Raw genomic sequence first — 19,946 nt, 5'->3', positions numbered from 1 at the left:
GATCCCTGTCCCCTAAGGGATCCCTGTTCCCAGCAGTGATCTCTGTTCCCAGCAGTGATCTCTGTCCCCAGCAATGATCCCTGTTCCCAGCAGTGATCCCTGTCCCCAGCAGTGATCCCTGTTCCCAGCAGTGATCCCTGTCCCCAGTAGTGATCCCTGTTCCCAGCAGTGATCCCTGTCTCCCCTCCTGAGGCTGGACAAGGCTCAGCAGGGTTGGACACTGGTTTTTGCAGCCTGGTGCTTCCAGGAACTTCATCCCAAGCTCAGCCCTCAGCTTGTCCTTGCTGTAAACAAGCTGCTGCTCGCCCTGGTGGCATTTTCCTGGCTGGAAAACCGGCCTGGCTCCATCCCAGTGAGCCAGAGCTCTATCAGGGGCTGAGATCAGGAGAGCAGGGACGAGGGCTGAAGCCTTTTCCCATGTCCTCCCTGCAGCCAGGCTCTGACTTCCATTTCTCCCCTGGGATCTCCTTCTGAAGGATTACAACTAGAACTGTTAGAGAGACGCTTTGGGAAATATTTGGAAAAACCATGAGTCCTGCATTGAGAAAGGCAAAACCTTCAGACATTTCCACTGGTGTAGATACTAATGTACATTTTGGTTAATTCAGCCAATAAAGAGTTTGGCCCTAATGTAATGTTAATGGAAATGTCACATGGTGTTCCTGGTAAAAAGCAAGGTGGAAATTCATCTTCCAACAGAAAAATCCTTTTCAAATTGGGGAAAAAGTTTCTTTGCAAAAAGTACAGAACTCACTGAAAATGTTGAGTTTTCTCTGATTTTTGGGGGTCAGGTCATTGACTCAAGTGAAGCAACTCCTACAAAGGGGTTGGTTGATTCAGTCCTTGGTGTGTTTTGAATAAATAATAGGCATCATCTGGAGAGATGGTCTTCCTCCTCCTCCAGATGGAGAACCCTTGCCCCAGAGGAGGAGCCTGCTTTGCTCCAGTGTCCCAGAAAGAGGGGTTTTAGCCCGCAAGTGACACTATTCCAGATGTGCTGACCAGGCCTGGATCCCTATGGCTGGGCAGGATCAAGGTTTGGCTCAAGTTTGGCTAAGCCTTGTCAAAATTATCATTCCAAACCTCTCTGAATGGGTTTCCTTGTAGGCTGGAGTTTTAGGATGTAAAGTGTCAGCTTGGAAGTGTGAATGTGACTGTGCCCAGGTGGACTGAGTTCCTTTGCCTTAGTTCTCCCTATATAATACAGATTATGGAGTAAAGTGTGGGAATATATTGTGTTGTAGGATGAGACTGAGCTCTGAGCATGACTTTGCCATGGTGAGAAGGGTTAAATGCAATAATCAGCAATACAGACACTGCTGTTGAAGCAGCGTGTGCACTCAGCTACTGCAAATTTCCAACTCCTTCTCTCCCTCTCAAAAATAATTGTCCAAATCCATGAAACTATTTTTATTTCACAAGAATCTGCGCAACGTGAAGGAACCACCCCAGCCCTCCCAGGCCCAGACTCTAAAGCTGAACGTGTTCAAAGCAAAATGGAAAAGGCAGAGCCAGGGAACGTATCCAGAGACTTGGGTTCCTGCAAAAACACATCATTCCCAGGACCTGACGCCCAGTGGCTCGAAGAGATCCTACAGAACTCCAGCCAGACAGTGACAGGGAGCCTTATCTGTCATTAAAACCACTTGGGTTTTACACCAAAACTTGCCATGCGATGGAAATTCAATTAAAAGACTTGGCCTGAGGTTCTGTCCTGGTGTAAATCAGCAAATAGCAACAGTGGAGTCGGGGGCAAATTTACACCAGCAAAGGATCAGGTCCCCATGTCTGGTTTAGACTTAAAAGGCCCCGTGGAACAACAGTCCAATGACAAATGTGTGTTCAATACAAAATGGAATTAAAGAGCAGAAAATAAATCAGAGATGCTTTCAAGAAATGTCATTGTGCAGCTGTCTGGTTTATGTCCAGCAATTCCCCAGCATGAATGCAGACTCTATTAGGAGGAAGGTAAAGGATATTAATAATGCTTTGCACTTTCACAGCACCTTTCAACCGAGGATCTCACAGCTTTGCAAACATTCGCACTCACAGCGCGCCCGGGAGGGAGGTTAAATATCATTTTATTTATTTGCATGCATAAAGACACTTTCCTCAGGCTTTAGGTGCCTTTTCCAGATGAACTGACTTTCCCAGAAATCAGGCTGAGTGGAACAGACTGTAGCACTGGACCCTTCCCAGCCTTGGTCTCTACTTTTTCACCCCGAATCTCCCTCAGCTTCTGCCTCTCCACCCTCTGTGCCATTTGGAAATTTTCATCTTCTGCTGAGCAACTCCCCTTTCAAAGTCGAGTGATTCCTCTGGAATTAGGTGTAAATCAGAAGTAGCAGTGGTGAAACAGCCTGCCAGGCTCTGCAAAGGCTGAGAAAAGGCTTAAAAGTTGGCAAAATCAGCAAGGCCAAGCCTGGGCATGAGGCAGGGGGCCTGAAAAGCTCAGCAGATGAGTTTCGAGCAGACAAAGCTCTGCAGGTCCCTCTGGTCACACTGTTTGGTGCAACAAAGAAAGGGCTTGATCTGGAGAAGTTGAGTGTGTCCCAGGAATGCCAGGGCTGAGCCTGGGGTGTGGAGAGGGAGAAGGGCTGCCCACTGTGCCCTGTGGAGTGTGCAGGAGGCACTGGGATGGGAAGGGAAGGCAGCTCCAAAGCCCAGTTCACCTTTCCAGCCACCCCATGTCCCAGCTGGGGCTGTGCCTCCTCTGCTGCTGCCCAGAGCTCTGGGGCAGATTTGATCCAAACAGACTGATAGATACTGCTGGAGCAGATGGACAGACACAGAGACTCCCTTCCTTAGGAAACCAGACTTCAAATCCCCCAGCAATCCAGCCCACAATCCCAAACCCTCAGCAGTCCTTCCAGCCTGAGTGCAGTCCCGTGAGGCATGAGGGAGGCCATGTTTCAGATATGATGTATTAGGGAGCAAACCCTCTCTTGATAAGCTTTAAAAAGTTCTGAAAAATTAAAAACAACCCCGGTGTTTTATAAATCTGGGAGCCTGGGCCAGAGGGGGGGTTTCAGCTGAACAATAGGCTCACAGTCCCTGTGCTTCCTGAGCTGCTGGGAAGTGCCGACAGCCCCTCCATCCTGCTCTCTCCAGAGGAGCCATTTCAGTCAAACCATTTCAGGCACTGTTTTGTGCTACCAGCCCTGATAAGGCTTTCCAGGAGAACAACATTCCCTGGGCTGGGAATATCCTCATTTTTCAGGCTTTTTTGTTCTAGGGTGGATACAGTGGGGCTGGGTCATTTATGGACTAAATGCTTTAGGGGCACTATGGGGGAATCTTCTTCAGAAGATTCAGTCTGACAGTGTCCTTAACTGCAAGCAAGGCTGGGAAGGAACACCATGGCATGGTTCTCCTGTTCATGGCATCACTGGCAGCAGTGGCAGCTCTTTTCCAGGCAGGCACTGGCTGCTTTGGGAACTGCTGGGCTTCACTGGCAGTGTCCAGAGTGCTCTGAATATCAGGGTTTTCCTGAAGTCAGGTTTTGGAGATGGCTGGAGAAACACACGTGCAGGAAACTTGGGAGGATCTGGATTCCCCAGCACAGCAGGTGCTGAGCAACAGAGCCCACAGATCTCTGCCTGCTGGAGCTGGCAGTTCCAAAGATATTTGAGAGCTGAAGGATGGGAAGTGGTTTGTCCTAAGTCATGGAGACAGAGGGAAGAGCCAGGTATCCTGGCGGACCCAGACTTAGGAGTGACTGAAGTGATCACCTGGGCAAATACTTTTTAGGGAGAGAAGGAAAAGAGGGCACAAGACCTCACAGTTCTCCTCCCTGGATGAGGAGCATGGATCTCAGAGCCTGCTTCAAATTCACAGCCTTCTTCCCCTTCTCCTTGCTTCACTGGGACCTGGAAGGCCAAGTCCTGCCTGGAAATACAGTGCCTGTGCTCCCAACCCAAACAAGGCAGGTTATTCTGGAACAGTTCCTCCTGTATTTCTGAGCCCTGGGGTTCTCCAGCAGGACACAGGCTGGTTTTTGCAAGGAGTCCTTCTGCTTCAGACAGGATCCTGGCTTGGTGGCTGGAATTTAAATTAGCTGCTCTAAATGGGAAAAGCAGAGCCAGATGTCCTGGGGGATCCAGGCTTGGGGTTAATCTACGTGGTCACTTGGGGTCTATTTTGCAGCAACTCTGTTATAGGGTGAGAGGGAGCGGCGGGCACAGACCTGGAGCTGCTCCTCCCAGGGGAGTCTGTGTGTGCTGGCACTGCTCTGGCACCTTGGAAAGGGCCCAGTGTAGGCCCCTGGGGACAAAACCCTCTCCTGCTGCAAACCAAACATGTCAACAAGGTGTGCCCAGTGCTGCATGTCCAGCCCTCACTCTCCTCACTTCCCCTCCTGCAGATCCCACTGGAGATGTGGGGTTGTGTTTAGAGCCACCTGGAGAGGAGAAACTCAGACTGTGGCTTTGTGGAGGGGCAAGGAAGCCAAAACCACCCCCATGTCCTCCTAGAAACATTAGATGGCTTATTTTAGGTGATGGCAGCAGACAAAAAAGCTGAGGAGCCCGTCAGGTCCCTCTGTAGCTCCCTCTGGCTCCGTGGACACACTGGAACTGCTCCACACACACAGTGAGAACCCACAGTGCCAGCAGTCAGAGCTTGTGGAGATCCAGCTGTTCTGTGCAGGCTCTGGGCTGTCAGCTGTCTGTAGGTTGGGCAGGGATGGTGGGACAGACCTTGGAGCAGAGCAGGGTGAGAGGAGTCCTCCAGCCTTTTCCAGTGGCCACATGAGATGGTTCATGCAAGTCTCCCAACTTCCCATCACCTTTAGCCCAGCTCCAAGTGATATGTGTGTCAAACTGTGAAGCCTTAAAATCTCACAGCATCATTTGTTCTGCTTTTCTGCTTTTCAATTTACTATTTCTGCTAATTAAAACCACTGGCATGTGTGCCATGTCATGCTGTTTGTCAGTCGGTGTTACTGTGACTGTTCTCATGAGACTTTCCAGTGCCTTCAAGCACCAAACTCATTCATTTCTCCTCCAAGACACATTATCCTGCTCCTTGAGCTGAAGAATCACCAGGACAGGGATCGTAATTAAGTAATTCTAAGTCTCTCCACTGAGAGGAAACAACTCACTGAGCATAGACTAATTTCAAAATAACTTCTATGGTATCAGGCTATTTGATTATTTCACAGTTAAAAAAATATTATCAAGACATCTTTTGCACCCTTTACATCTGTGTAGATTAACAGTTGGACTCAATGATCTCGGAGGTCTTTTCTAACCTGAATGATTCTGTGATTCTCTGGTTCTCTGTTGTTATTAACCTGTTTTACAGATCTAAAGTCCAGGCTTGGAACAACACTGGGGTTTGACCTGAAGTCAACTCAAATCAAGTGAGAACTGGATTTACATGAGACATCTGCTGCAGAGCATGGATATGAAGAACAGATTTAACTTGGGAATGCCTGAAAGTAGCTGAGAGCCCAGTTATGAATTGCTGTCCTTATGGAAACACAGAGCAGAGCAATCAAACATTTCTGATTTAACTCCTGTTCGAAATTCAGTGATGGATTAAGCCCTGTGGCTGAAGCTTACTTATTTCCAGCATCAGACAGGATCTGGAGCTTAACATAGTGTATGAAAAGAACTGGGATTCAGGATTCCTGTCCCTGAGAGTGTCCAAGGCCAGGTTGGACAGGGCTTGGAGCAACCTGGGGCATTGGAAGGTGTCCCTGCCCGTGGCAGGAGGTGGAATGAGGTGAGCTTTAGGGTCCCTTCCCACCCAACCCATTGTGTGATCCTGTGATCTGTGATTCCCAATGGGACTCCCTCAGCTGGCACAGGCAGGGTGTGCTCAGGGTAGGCCCTGCTGAACCAGGGGATCCCTCTGCCATCAGACTCAGGGCAGGCACACCAGGCTTACACAGCCTAGTTCCCAGCCTGGAGCTCTGCTCCCCCACTCCAGATCCTGGAGTCACTCCCTGTTTGCTTTGAGCCAGAGGCGACAGCCCCCAGTTGTGCCTGTGGCTGGAAAAACATCCCCGAGCTCTGCAGAGCTGGAACTTCCTGATCCAGGCTGAGCTGCCCCTGCAACGCTCACAAAGACACATTATGAAGAAAAGGAGGAAGCAATGAGGGGGTTTTTTTCTCTTGTTGTTGCTTTTTTTAATATCAGCAGCAGAAATCCCAATGCACAGTGCACAAAGACTGGAGGATGTGTCCTAAGAATCCCTCCCAGAGCCAGCTTGGAAAAGCAGACACTTCCCAGCCAAGATCCATGGTACTGAGCTACTCAGGGCTGCAGCCACAGCCACGTGTGCCAGGCTGAGCAACAGCACAGACATACAAGTCCTGAAGGATGTGTTCCTGAGCATCCCCTGGACACCCACAGAATCCTCCAGATCATCCCTGCGTGTGCAGAAATGTACCAAGAGCACCAGGAATGTTTCCCCCCAGCACTCAGGGTGAAACCAAACCTTTAATGCACTCAGAGTTCACCCTTGTTGAAAAATGCACAAATGCAGAAGTAAAAAAACCTGATCCTTATGGAGCAAAAAGCCAGAGGCAGCACACATGAGAGAAAAGGGAAGAGACACATGCACAGACACATTTTTACATCATTTGCCCATTTAACTCATTAGCAGGAAGCAAATTTTATCAGGAAACAAATTCACCCTTGTCTTAGGAAACAGCCAGGGCGCTTCCAAGAGCTTTTGAGGCAGAGGCTGAACCCCAGCAAATGTGTGACCCCCCCACATGTGCAAAAACACTGCTTGCAGTGCACCCCAGGCAAAAAAAATAATAGCTCTTTTGCTGGGAGAAAAGGAAGGATAATGGTTACTTAGAAAGTGCTCCAGACAAGCTGTCAGGTTGAATTCAGAGAACTGGAGTCTACTCTGGGACAGCGCTGGCTCGGGGTGATCCCTTGTGAGTTGGGTTTCCTGCCTGCTACAGCTTAAAGACAACGATTCTTTGTTTCCAGTTTTTCTGGTGAAAAAACACACGCCTGCCTCCGAAGAGGGTCAGGGAGAAAGCAGACAAAACACTAACTCTGGAATTTCAAAGGAAAACAATTAAAAAAAAAGAAAGTATAAAAAGAAAAATCTGAGCGCGCCTGCTACTGTCTCTCCTGGAATCATAAATCCCTGCTCTGGCCACACAGTGGAAATAAAAGAAGCACTAAAAAAGCCTCCCCTTTTTCTGCTGCGGAGCTAAAAATGGGATATTTCATCACCAGGCACACAAATATCATCAAGAAATGTTTTAGCAAGTACAGACAATGAGGAAGGCACAGCCTGCAACTGCTTTTTCTCTGACACCACCGAAGCCGGAGGGTTTATAACCTTTGCTGTGCAAAAGGGGCTGCACTGACACACTCCAAGGAGAGTTTACTGAAACTGGTCAATATTTTTCACATGACAACCTTTTAGACCTGAAAAATGGCCTTTTCAGGAGAAGAATTTTATGCAGGAATTTGAGAGTGTTTTCCTGTGGGAACTGTGCTCCTACAACCACCCTGCCCACGCTCTCTGCCCCCCTTTCTCCAGTCCCCCCAAATTTGAACTTGTCACCCCAAATCGTCACTGAATTTCACAAGTTTTGAAGAGTTCCTACCAATCTGAAGGAAGCTGTGGGGAAAGAGGAGTGAATTTGCAGCCCTGATGGTGCAAAAAACAGCTGCATGGACTCGTGTTTTGTGAGGTACCAGAGAATTGGTGTGAGAGAGATTTTATTGATGCTCCAACATCAGGAAACGCTTCCTTAGGGGCTCACAATGAACGTGGGTACAAAGCCACGGGAACCCACACTGGGTGGATATCAGGGCTCACTGGTTTATTTATATTCTTAAATTTGCCAACAACCCAGCAAATCATCCAAGCAAACACCCTTTACACCCAAACATGCTTATTGTTCACACAACCGCCTCTAAAATCCAAACATAAACATGGAATGGCCACAGACTTCAACTTCTAAAATTCATCTTCTCCATCCATATTCATGGATGCACAGATAGATTTCTTCTCTATTTGAAAATGCAGGTGGCACATCCATTTTTCCCGTGCTCTGCTTGAATTTGGGTTGGATTTATGAGACTTGGGCTAGTGTTGTTTTACCACTGATCTCAGCCAGCTCCAGGAGGCTCAGGGGGGACCTTCTCACTCTCTACAATCCCTGACAGGAGGGGGAAGTGGGGGGGGGGGAGTCAGGCTCTGCTTCCAGGGGGCAGGAGGAGAGGGAACAGCCTCAAGCTGTGTCAAGGGAGGCTCAGGTTGAACACGAGGAGGAATTTCGATACTGAAAGGGTTGTTAAACATTGGAAGGGGCTGCCCAGGGAGGTGGTGGAGTCCCCACCCCTGGAGGTGTCCAAGGAAGGCCTGGCCATGGCACTCAGTGCTCTGGGCTGAGGGACAAGGGGGGCATCGGGCACAGAGGAGACTCCATGGGCTGGGAGGGCTTTTCCAGCCTAAATGATCCTGAGATTCTGTGATTTTCTTGCCTTGGTCTGAGCCTGGTGTGTGCAGAGGGCAGTGCTGGGGGACAGACCTGCTGAATGCAGCATTTTAGTCGAGATCATACCTGTAACCTGGGGGCAACAGCCCCAGAAATCACTCTGGTGAATCCTCACGGGTGACACTGAGCCTTCCTTCCCCCCACTCTGCCACCTCACTGCACTGCCCCCACTTCCCTGGGCACCAGCACGTGTTAAAAGCACCCCACACACCCCAGGCACTGCCACGGGCCTGTTTGCACATGTGGAACTCCACACAGCAACACTCCACCACTCTCCCTCTACCCTGCCCGGGTTCAACCCCTGCACAGCCTTCTAGACATTAAACACGGGAATTACACAGCCCCCAACACACTCATAGACCTCCAAAATGTGCTGGAGGGAGGCCAGAGTGCTCAGAGCCACCTGGGACACAGCCCCGTGGCCTCTCAATGTTGTTGTGTGTGAATATACTTTCCATCTCCCTGTGGAAAACTCCTGAAATGACACCATTCTGCAGTAGAGCAATTTAAACCTCCCTGGACTCACAGATTCTTGTCCTGTGTCTCAGTACCTGCAGTACGTCAGTCATTGCTCCAAAGAGGCACAGAAAATGAAACAGCCCCTGTCTCCACTGGGGAGCTGGGAGGGGGACACAAATCTTTCCATTCAGCAACGTTACACTTCCCAGAAAATTGCTCTCTAGCCCAAAATTCCTGGTGATTTTCATTAGGGCAATTTGTTTCTCCCAGGCAGCTGAAGACAATTTGTCCCAATGACGCTAAATGCCATCCTTTGGGGTGTTTATGGGGCTGAGAGGAGAGGATGCTCAGGCAGCCAGAGTCCTTTGGACACCCCCAGGTCTGTACCTGGCTGATGGGAGAGCACAGCTCGGCTGCCTCGTGCCCCAGCCGAGGAAGTTTCTGGAAGCAGTTTCTGGAGGCAGTGTCTGGAGCAGTTTAGCTCCCCCACAGCAGTGCTGCAGGTCCTGCTGTTTGCAGAGCTGGCACTGCAGAGGAGAAGTGAGAGGGCAGAAAATAGAAGGGAAAAAGGGAGTAAAGTCTGCAGCTGCAGGCAGCCAAGGCAGCTCTGTGTGCAGAGCCAGGGCACGAAACCAACCCTGGGCCAGCCGTGGGACACGGGCCAAGGGCTCCTGGGGGCACCACCCCACTGCCCTGCTCTGTCTGGAACAATTTGGGAGCCCTGTGCTGCATCTGGAACATCTGCAGCTGTCTGGGCTGCAGCTGCAGCCTGGCTTTGGCCATGGAGGTTGTTTGTTCCCAGCCATGGCTGGGATGTGTGTGTACAGCAGTGTCAGCGCATGCACAGCGTGGGGCTCTCCCTGCAACCTGCACAGCCACGTTGTTGGCATCACTGAGGTGAGCTCAGAAAAATTACAGAAGGAGTGAAGAAAACGGTATTTTTCCCCTCTCTCTAACGTTTCTTGTGCTATTTCATCACATCCTCCTGCTTTGGAATCCTCAAGGGAAGGTGGTTAGAAAAATTTGTCTGGTTTTATTCACAGGCATAGAGAGAAGAAGTATTTACAGTATTAGTAGATTCAAGATGCATGGACATAAAGAAAAATGTTTAATCTTTTGAGAGGTTAACTTATAAAAAATCACAATTTTTAACCTGAAATTTCTTTTCCAAAAATGACAGCATCATCCTGCCATGGGCCCATTGAAAAGCCTTAAAAGGAAGCAATGAAAATCTTGTTGCCTGATGGACTAGACCAAGGCTGAGGAATTACAAGCCCAGTTTTATGTTCATTATGAGTTTCTTCTGTGATATTGGATGAGACACTTCATTCTGCTCCCCCAACTCCTTATCTGTCAGCCTGTCGTGTTCTCCTGCCTCTTACCCTGACATCTTATCTCCCCAATAACATTTTGAGCATGAATCAGTGGGTTGAAGTGGAGCAGTTGATCCCACAGCAGATTCAACATTGAAGGAACAACGAGGAAAGGAAGAAATGAGAAAGAAGTAGATGGGATTTCAGCATTTCTGTGTAGCTCTTAATTTTTATTTGGCTGCCCCGTGGGTGTGCTCAGTCCTTTATTGCCACAGGATGAAAGTACCATGGGAAGTTCAGAACCCCGGGCTGACAGAAAGCAACCCAACCTCTGCTGGCAGCACTCAAGGGACACCCCAGGGGCCAGTAAATGTGGAGGGGGAGGAACCCTTCTCCCCTCAAATTTCTTTCAGCCTGAGTGACTCAAGGCCCCAGTCGCAGAGATAAAAGGTTTAAGAAATTCAGAGAAGTGCAATTTTATTCAGAGCATTTCTCTTTAATTAAAAAAAAAAAAAAGTGGTATTTTCTCTTTATTTTTAGCAACCACCTGGCCTGAGACAGACAGAGCAGAGGGTTGGGGGGTGTTTAGGGGGAATTGTGGAGGAGCACGTGTGTGCTTTATTCACCCAGGAGCAGGCCCAGCTCTTATCAATTCTAAACAGACTGTCAATGGCAAGGCAGTCCCAGCAGAGCCTGAAGGGCTTTGTCTCTGTAATATCCCAGGTTTTATCAATCAGTGCCTGTCTCAGCAGAGAGAACAGGGAACACACAGCTCAAGTGGATATTTACAGGCTGCACAAAAGGAGCTGTTGGAAAACCAGTCCTGATGTCGTGTGCAGGGTCCAAGACAGATGTTGGAGATGAAATGCAAGGGGAAAGAGGGGCTGGCTGGGAGAGCAGCAAGTCGAGGAGGGAGCCAGACACTCCATGCAGGAGCTTGTTAAATGTGGGAGCTGTTTGCTGCAGCCTTTCAGGGAAATGGCAGCTTTTGTCTCTCCAGCTGCTTAAACAAAAGAACCTCTGCCTTTCCCCACTATTCTTCGAAACGCGAACTTGTGGCTCATCCATGAAGCTGAGTTTTCTTGAAAATCATATACGTGTTTATATAAAATATATAAATATCTATTTATGTAATATTTATACATAAATATATAAAAATAAATATGTCTATAAATATATATGTGTATAAACACCCATGAGGGTGTTTATGTATGAGGTGAGGAGATTGTCTGGGCACAGGAGGAGGCTGGTTCTAGGTGGGTTGTCTCACAGACACGACACTGCACACTTGTCCCAGATACTTTTCAAATGAGGAGCTGAACGCAGTGCAGGGAACAAGCCCAACATTCCTGCAGCTGCACAAAGGCAAAGGAAGACCAAACCCAAGGCTCCCAGTCCTACACAGTGAGTTACAAACTCCTACAAGTGAGTTATGGAGCACAAGAACAGATTTTTGCTCTTTTTTCACCCTATTTGGCCTTTATCAATTCAACTGGAACTTGTCTTATGTAGGCAGGGGTTGTGTGAGATGATCCTTGAGGTCCCCTCCAACTCAAACCAGTCTGGGATTCTCTGATCACACCCATCACACCAACTCTCATAACTTTAGCATGACCGAGAATCCAGTTTTTCCTTAAAAACAAGAAAAAGGGGCAGGACTGGAGCTGCAGAACATAACCTGAGACACCTGACTGAAGGATACACAACCAACTCAAAAGCCTGAAGGAACCTCCTGAATGTTAACTTTAAAACTTCAAGGTTTATATTATCAGAATTTCTAACAGATTAAAAAAAAAATGGGGTTGTTTGAAAAAGAAAATCCAAATGTTCCAAAATGGAAGTGTCAGAAAGATACATTTGTTCTTCCTGCTGCTTGAAACCAGATTCCTGGGTGGGTTTGGAATACCTGAGTGGCCTTTAGTCAGGAATAGACTTTATGATGGGAAGATGAACTCAAACTACGAACTCAGAGACAGTGTCTCAAGTCCTGGCTGTGCATCTGAGATTTGGAACTGTTTCCCATCAAGAGCAGAAACTGTGCCATCAGTCCATCAGCTCAGCAGCACACAGTGTGACAGTGACAGACACACCTTTTCTGCCAGGGTGTCGGCTGGCCCAGCAGAGATGGGATTTCCACCATGGATTGGGCTGAAAACCGCCACTTACTTTATTTAATTATTCTGTTGAAATGCTGTGCAGGTAGAGCAGAGCAGAACATTTTCACACCGGGGTTACTATATAAAAGGTCTAGTTTTAACCCAATCAAAGCCATCATGAGAGCACGGGGAGGCAGGACATTTATATGCAAAACACTGACCTTCTTTGGTGGCAAGACGTGAGGAGGGTTCTGTGTGGGATGGAGTGTTGTAGACCAGCAGTGAGCTACCTGTGAGGAAAAGAAAAGGAGTTATTGCAGCTTGAATGTACTCTGCCATGGGCAACCACGAAGGCAGGGAGGAAATGCTGTCATTGGGATCTAAAGACCAAGTTTTTCAACCAATTAGGCACATATTTTCTATGGAATTCTTCTAAAAGCTTGGGAGCTGCATGTCCCACACGTGCTGCTGTTTCTCTGCTTGCAGAAAGTAAAAATATTTTGTCCTTCACTGAGCACCTTGATGTCCCCTTTGAAAACTGATATAAAAGCTGAGCTTGTCCAGCCCATTTATCCAGGTACATTATCTATCCCAGCAGAGCCTCCAGAAGTGATTGTGGCACAGATTGTGTTGCAGGATAAGGAAGGAGCTTTTCTCTCTCTGGCTGTGATAGAGAAATTTCCTGTTTGAGGAACATACAGTAGAAAAGCCATGAATTGCACTGTCAGGACCTGGCCATTTTTAGAGTGTCACATGCTTGGTTTGGGGCCAGCAGCTGCACAAACCTCACTGGTATTCCAACATCTCCCATGCCCTGGGGATTTTGAAAGTTTTCTTGGTTCAGAGTGGCCTTTCCATCCAGCCCCACTTGACACACAACTATTCAAGAGCAGCACAAAAAAGAACCCATTGGAAGGGTCTCTGTTTTGCACCGTCTAGGGCAGAAATGTTGTTTTCTGAGCATTTTACTTTGGTTCTCCTGGAAACTCTCCTGGAAATAGAGGAAGAGACCCTGTGAGCTCTCAGAAGTCAGCATGTAATGCACATTTCATGGTTGTTCTGGTTATATGTGTTTACATAATCTTCCAAGCTCATCTTTCCTCCAGTTCCTTGGAAAAGTTTCTGCTGCATCAGGCAGTGACATCCCTAACAAGGTAGAGGTCCTTGTTTGTAGGGAACTGGAGCAGGCACCAATCCTGCTGTGAAAAGTGCTTTTCCAGACCCTTTCTGCTTTTCAGATCCCCCCAGCCCCTGTGTAGTGAGATTCTGTCCCATGGAAGGTGCTCAGTCCTGAGCACCACATAACAAGCAATGCAGAATCCCAATGTCTGTGCTGGCCTGAGCACCCCAGAGCCTGTGGCAGGGCCAGGAACACCTCTGGGTCCTACAGTACCCAGATTAGGATCTTGGGACTGGCCCTGCAGCCTCCACATTCCTCTAAACCACATGATCCCAACTAGCCCTGACCTCACTTGCCCCTCAGTATCCCGGTGTGTCCTGCTTTCCTGTGGGAGCTGAGGATCAGGCTGCCAGAACCAAGAGCCACTGCAGGTGCTGGATCCTCCTGGCCCTCTGCCCTCTGTTCCTATGGATTCCTTTCCTTCCCCAAATGCAAACAGAGCCAAGGACAGCATTCACACAGAGGCAGAAGGGGCTGGAAAACAAAGCCTGGAGAGTGGATTCTGCCACGTGCTGCAAGATGGGATATTTCAAAAGGCCAGGACGGATAACACGGTGAACTGGGAGGTAAAGAGTTCAAAGGGATCCCAAGGGCACCTTGGCTGGGAAAGCTGGGACAGCCAAAGATTGGCTTCAGTATTTAGAGAGGTTTGCTGCCCTTTTGCTGCTGCTGGAGGAGTTGGAGCAGCTTTGTCCGCAGAACTCATGTTCTCATCCACAGAACTTGTGTTCTCATCCACAGAACTCATGTTCTCATCCACAGAACTCATGTTCTCATCCACAGAACTCATGTTCTCATGCACAGAACTCATGTTCTCATGCACAGAACTTGTTTTCTCATCAGGTGGTTTCTGGCTTTGGCGTTTCTTTCTTGAATATCTGTGGGGAAACTCCTGCCCACCCCTCTCTGCTTTTCAGGGTATTTTAAGGAATCCTGAGTGCAACCCCCAGTGCGGCCCGGCCCTGCCAGACAGGGCAGTGCTGGGGAACTCGGGAACACGCTTTCCTATGACTGAATAGGCTGCAAATGCCTGGTTGCAGGAGGAGGTGGGGGCGGGGTGATGAATAGCCGCGAACAAGCCGGTACGATCGACTTTTAGCTACTTTAGGCAAAAAAATGCACCCCAAGCCACTGGAAAGGGCCGGCGCCTCCCCCAGTTTAATTGCTAAAAGTTCTCACCTTTGCCCGGCAGTCTGAGGTTTCTGGTGGGAACACCACAGAAAGGGAAATGTGTTTCCTATTAAGGGTTTCAATGAAGGAGGAAAAGAGAGAAAGGCACAGACAGCTCAGGACAGAGGGAAGCAGACAGACAGACAGAGGCCAGGCTGCTCCCTCCCTCACTCCTTGGGCAAAGCTTTGGCTGGGATGAATTTTGGGTTTGTTCTTATTCCCCCTCTCTGGGTGTGTGACCCCGGAGATTAGAGCAGATTTTTCTGGTGTTATCAGTACAGTCTCCTATAATTAATATTAAACATTTATCTTGTGGTTCCCCCCACCTTTCCCTTGCTTTTATTTCCCTTGCATTAATTACAAAGGAAGGTGGAGAAGGACTGAAAACCAGAGCAGGAGAGGTTTTTCCGTGTAAAACCTTCCCTCTCACGAGGCAGCTCATCCTTCTGAGGTGCAGGATCATCCCAGTCTCGCAATCTTGGGGTCTATTTAATTAAAAAGTCTTTTTTCTCCTCCCTTTCTGAAAGCCCCGTGGCCTTCCCTCCACAGCTCCTTGTACAACCCAGGTTCTGCTGCATTTAGCAGGATAGTTTTCTTTGGCATTAATACATGGCTTGAAACCACCAGGCAGATTTCTGCTTCTCTCCAGTCTCACTCTTTCCCCTTCAAGCTCTTTTTATTTGTAGACCCCACACACTGACCCCCATCACCAGGGAGGTGACAGCTCGGGCTTCTTTTGATCTTCATCCCAAACAGAGCATGGAAACATTAAATCTCCCTTCCCACTGGCTGCCTGGAGAAGATTCACCAGGCAGAATGTGTTTGAAAAAGGTCAGTCAGCCTGGAATCCCAAGGTGTGTGGGGATAAGCAAAGAGAAGGAAAAACAAGGCATGGCTTCCCAATTTTGGAGAGACAACTGGGAGAAACACATAAAGAAAGATGATTGTTTGGAGAGGATGGACAGTAAGTTCCCTGAAAAAGCTACTGGGGTGCTTTGAGAGGCTCCAAAGAATGGAGAGTGCTGCAGAACTGGGGCTGGAATCTGAAATCTCCCAAAGATCAGAGCCACCGGAATTCCTGACTCCTTCAATAGCAAAGGAAACAGGAAACAACTGCACCATTCTGATCCAGACCTAAGTGCTGCCTGGAGACTAAAGGTGCTTGATATGAGTTTGGTTTAGTCTTGGCTATATTAAGTAGCTCACCTGAACCTTCTATCTCCAAAACTAAGAGTGAGCTTTTGTTGTGGTCTTGCAGATGTTACTGGTTTATCTTTTCTATCTGGACTCAGATGTGCCAAAATAAGGTACTTCATAGGCAGGTGTAAGAATGTTTTCACCCTAATCAGGAGGGTAAAATGTTGAAAACCTTCTGAGGAAGCTCATTTTGAGGGACTCTCCCTGCCTGGACAGCAAACAGGCTCAGAAAGTTCAGATCAGCTTTGATTCTTGGAAAACAAACACCAAAGCTGAGGAGGCACTGGCCTCACAAACCCAGTGTTGCACCTTGAGAGGATGAACACTTTTCAGGAGAGGGACTGGGCAGAGGTAATCGAGCCTGTGGGTCTGCAACTCCCCCAAATTCTCCTGTGTTTTCTGCCGTCACATATTCCCCACCCTGAGCAGGAGCAGAGCTGGGTGTCTCTGAACAATCAACCTTCCAGAGGGGGAAAAGGAATGAAAAAGCAGCCCCTGTCCCCGTGGCACTGAGCTCAGAGCTCGGCACTAAACATCCGCTGGAAGCCAGGCTGGAAAAACAATCAGCTCCTTTGGAAGGCGTTACCCCAGGAGGGAGTTAACAGCGATCCCCAATCCAGACTGTCATTAGCCTGGGAACAGCTGCAGGGAAAGGAATGCTCCTGGAGGCTGCCCAGCCCCAGGCACACAGGAGCTGCTTTAGCAAGGACAGCACTTCATGATGTCTGAGCACAGAGATCTCTAATCAAAAAAGCTGGGCATGGACTGGGATTGAACCCTCCTTTCCAGGTGAAAAAGGAACAAAGGATTTGCCTGAATCCAGCAAAGTCGCTGGGGTTTTGCACTGGCTCAAGAGCACAGAAATCACTGTAGGTACTCCCCTGGCAGGACATTATATTTTTATGATCATTATTGCAGCAGATGCAGCAGGGCTGCCTCGTGCCCTCTTGGGAGACAGGAGGCACAATCCTGCTCCACAGGCTTCCCATGTCCATGGATGAGACCAAGGGAAGGCAGGAGGACTGGGCCCATTTTGCAGAAAGTAAAACTGAGGCCCAGAGGAACTGAGGCAGAGGATTATTCCTCCTCATTTCAGGCATTTAAAGCAAGATGTGAACCAGGGGACTGTTTTCCTGAATGTCACCATGCCCTGAGGCTTCTGTTCTGTCAGTGGAGACCACAATGTGACCAGAGTTCAGGCATCTAAAGCTTGGTGGGATCAGTTGGGAATTTGTTCCTGAGCAGCAGCAGATGGGAAAGGTGGCCACTAAATCCAGGTCTTCAGGCTTATGCCATGAGATCAACAATGTGATTCCCCTGATCCTGGCTTTGAACACCCCAAATGTCAGGACAGCAGGCACTGGAGATGCCATGTGGAGCTAAAGAAAGAGAGGAACCCAACTCCTCTGCCCAGCCTTTCAAATTCAGCCTGGAGAATTTGAACCTGATCAAAACCCACACAACTCTCTCTCCCTGTCCATTCTCCAGCCTTGTCAATAAGGCAATTCAAGTGTCTCACTTGAAAATTTATCCTGTGGGAATTTAGATGCATTTCTGGTTACAAAGAACCTGATTTGCCCAAAGTCAGCAGGTTTGGCCCAAGCAGCTCTGCCTTCACAGCACTGCCTTCTCTGTCCCAGAAAAGTGTGTAATTCTGTGTGCAAACCTGCCTTCCAAAGTGTCCTGTGACCCAGCAGCTCTTTGCTGATGAAACAGGATGGAATCCACCAATTCTTTTGGATGGGAAATTATTTTATTGTGAAGCCACAAGGGACAAAAACTGTTCAAATCCAACAGCTTTTATTTGTTGTGAATCATTTCCTTGGCTCAGCTTCTCAAAAAAAAAATAAAGGTGGGGTTTACAGAGGCACCCATCTGTGATCTAACTCTTGTGCCACTGTAATCTCTAAAGCTCCTACTGATTTTAGGCAGGGAGAGACCAGCACTGCACAGCTTCAAAGGAACACCCTCAATAAATGCTGTCATCCTTGCCTGCACTGGCCAGAGAAGACATCTTCAACTGTCTTTCCATCACAATTTGATTCTCTAATGCAGAAAATGTACTTTTTTCTTTCTCTCCCTGTGCTCCCACCTTGATTTATGGCACCTTCTCCTGATTTTTGCGTCCTTAAATAATCATACTGCTACAAAAGCTGTTTCACTTGAAAAAACCCTGGGGCATGTGGGGCTCATCTCCAGTTCTCTGGCCTCATCCCAGCACAATCATCCTTAGCACACCTTTGTGAGGGAAGGAGATGCTTTTGGCTCCATTAGTAGATGAAGGGGAGACATTTGGAAGCTGTGGACATGCTGATGGTTGCACAGAAATCTTGGAATCTGAGTTTGAAACTAAGCCTCCCCTGAGAGCCTGTGCCATCCATAAGGGGATCATTCCTGTTTGGGCTGCTGGGATAATGCTGTTCCAGAAGTAGCTCAGCAGACTGCTCACAGCTCCTGTTTTGGGGCTCAATGCAGCAAAAAGGACTGTTGGGTCCATCCCAGGCTCTACTGTGGGACAGAGAGGAGCAGTAAAGAGCTTCCACAAGTTTTTTGTGAGTTTTGGGTCATTTGCATGGTGTCTGCTTCAGCACCTTTACATTGGGGAATGACTCTTGTATTTTTTCCTCTTTCCAACCAACCTGGGCCTCCAGGAACACAGGAAATCTCCAGCTCAGGCAGTTGTGGGTCCTGTTTTGAAGAAGTTTCACCAGAAGCCTGAGGGAAAGGGCATAGCCCTCCAGATGCAAATTTGGGGATAATTTGCCTGTGCCACATCAGTTAATGTTTGGTTTGATCTCTACAGCAAATATATGTATTTTTATCACGTAGCCACAGATGTTTTTATAATCTGTAGGACTATCTAATCTCATTGTCCTACTCAGTTCTTCATCTCCCTGGTAGCACCAGGAACTCTACCTGAGTTAATTTGAGCTTTCCAACCCACTTTTTATTCCTTGTTTCCATGTTTGCTGCCCCTGCCTGTGCTTCTCTCTTCATTTTCCCTCCCCTTCCCTCCTCTTCATCCTGCAGGAAGATCCCTAGAAGTGCAACACACACTTCAGCTCCTCCTCCCAACGTGTCAGGGCAGGGCTGAGCCAGAGCAATACTCACTTTCCCTGAGGTAACTGAGGTGAGACAGCAGAACTTCTGTGTTGTAGAGGGAGGTGGTTCTGAGGAAGTCGTCCTTGTTCATCTTGCAGAGCTCCTTGCCATCCATGTTCTGGAAGATGGTGGTGTCGATCTCCATCAATCCATACTCCTTGATAGCCCATTCCAGCCACTGGCGCACGTGGTCCTGGGTCCAGAGGGTGGGATCTGCCAGGGAAGCACAAGGGGTGGTTACACACGAGCCTCCAGCACTCACTGCAGCCCAGTCAAAGCATTAACCACTGCTCCCACAGCCAAATACATGGAATTTGCTGATCCCAACGTGTTTTGGAAGACGAACAAGCTCTGTGCTGGATACACTGGCAGGGTCACTGCACTGCCTCCCACCTGCCCAGATCTTATTCCTCTGCTTGAGAACGACACTGGTGACATTGGACTGGGACTTTTCTCCTGGAAAAAAGCTTCCCAAAGGCAACTCATCCCTTTGAGAGGGGATGCCTGTCCCAGCAGTGGCTCTGCAGTGACATCAGGGCTCTGCAGTCCCACCATCCCTCACAAGTGCACCAGGAGGTCCCCACAGCTGACATTTGAAAGGAGGATGGGGGGATTTGTGGTCAGCAAAGGGACTCTGAAAAAACCCTCTTATTGCTTAAGCAGAGCAGGCTGCCATGGCTGTGAGTCACAGCCTTCACCCTGCTGACAGGAACACAATTCCACCTCCTGGAAAAGCCTCCAGCTCTTGGAGGGCAATGTGGATTCTATCCTGTCTCCTGCATCATTAGGGACTGTCAGCAGAGCCCCAGCTGGGGAATCTTTATTGCTGGTGGTGACGTAGGAGAGAGATTGAACCCGGCTGGAGACCCAGAGCCCATGGGGAGGGAGTTAAAAAAAGAAATCAGCCTTTGAGTTTTGCAAAGAGCCTGAGCTCAGAAAGCCCCAGCAA

General features: G+C 48.5%; 1 protein-coding gene across 4 annotated transcripts in view; it reads right to left on the bottom strand.

Moving 5' to 3' along the window:
• The window catches only part of FLI1 (Fli-1 proto-oncogene, ETS transcription factor), a 105,545-nt gene that overhangs the window by 7,855 nt on the left and 77,744 nt on the right, over positions 1-19,946 (bottom strand). For all 4 annotated transcript variants that reach the window (XM_027655598.1, XM_027655597.1, XM_027655596.1 and 1 more), the window contains 2 exons: positions 19,007-19,210; positions 12,570-12,638 (listed from right to left, as the gene is read on the bottom strand). In XM_027655598.1, coding sequence (XP_027511399.1) covers positions 12,570-12,638; positions 19,007-19,210 — 273 coding nt within the window. The remainder of the gene's footprint in view (positions 1-12,569; positions 12,639-19,006; positions 19,211-19,946) is intronic.

The sequence above is a fragment of the Corapipo altera genome, unplaced genomic scaffold, assembly GCF_003945725.1.
Source record: "Corapipo altera isolate COAL_440 unplaced genomic scaffold, ASM394572v1 71, whole genome shotgun sequence".
Taxonomy (NCBI): Eukaryota; Metazoa; Chordata; class Aves; order Passeriformes; family Pipridae; genus Corapipo; species Corapipo altera.
Note: the sequence above shows the minus strand (reverse complement) of the source record. Positions and strands in the feature narration are given on the sequence as shown.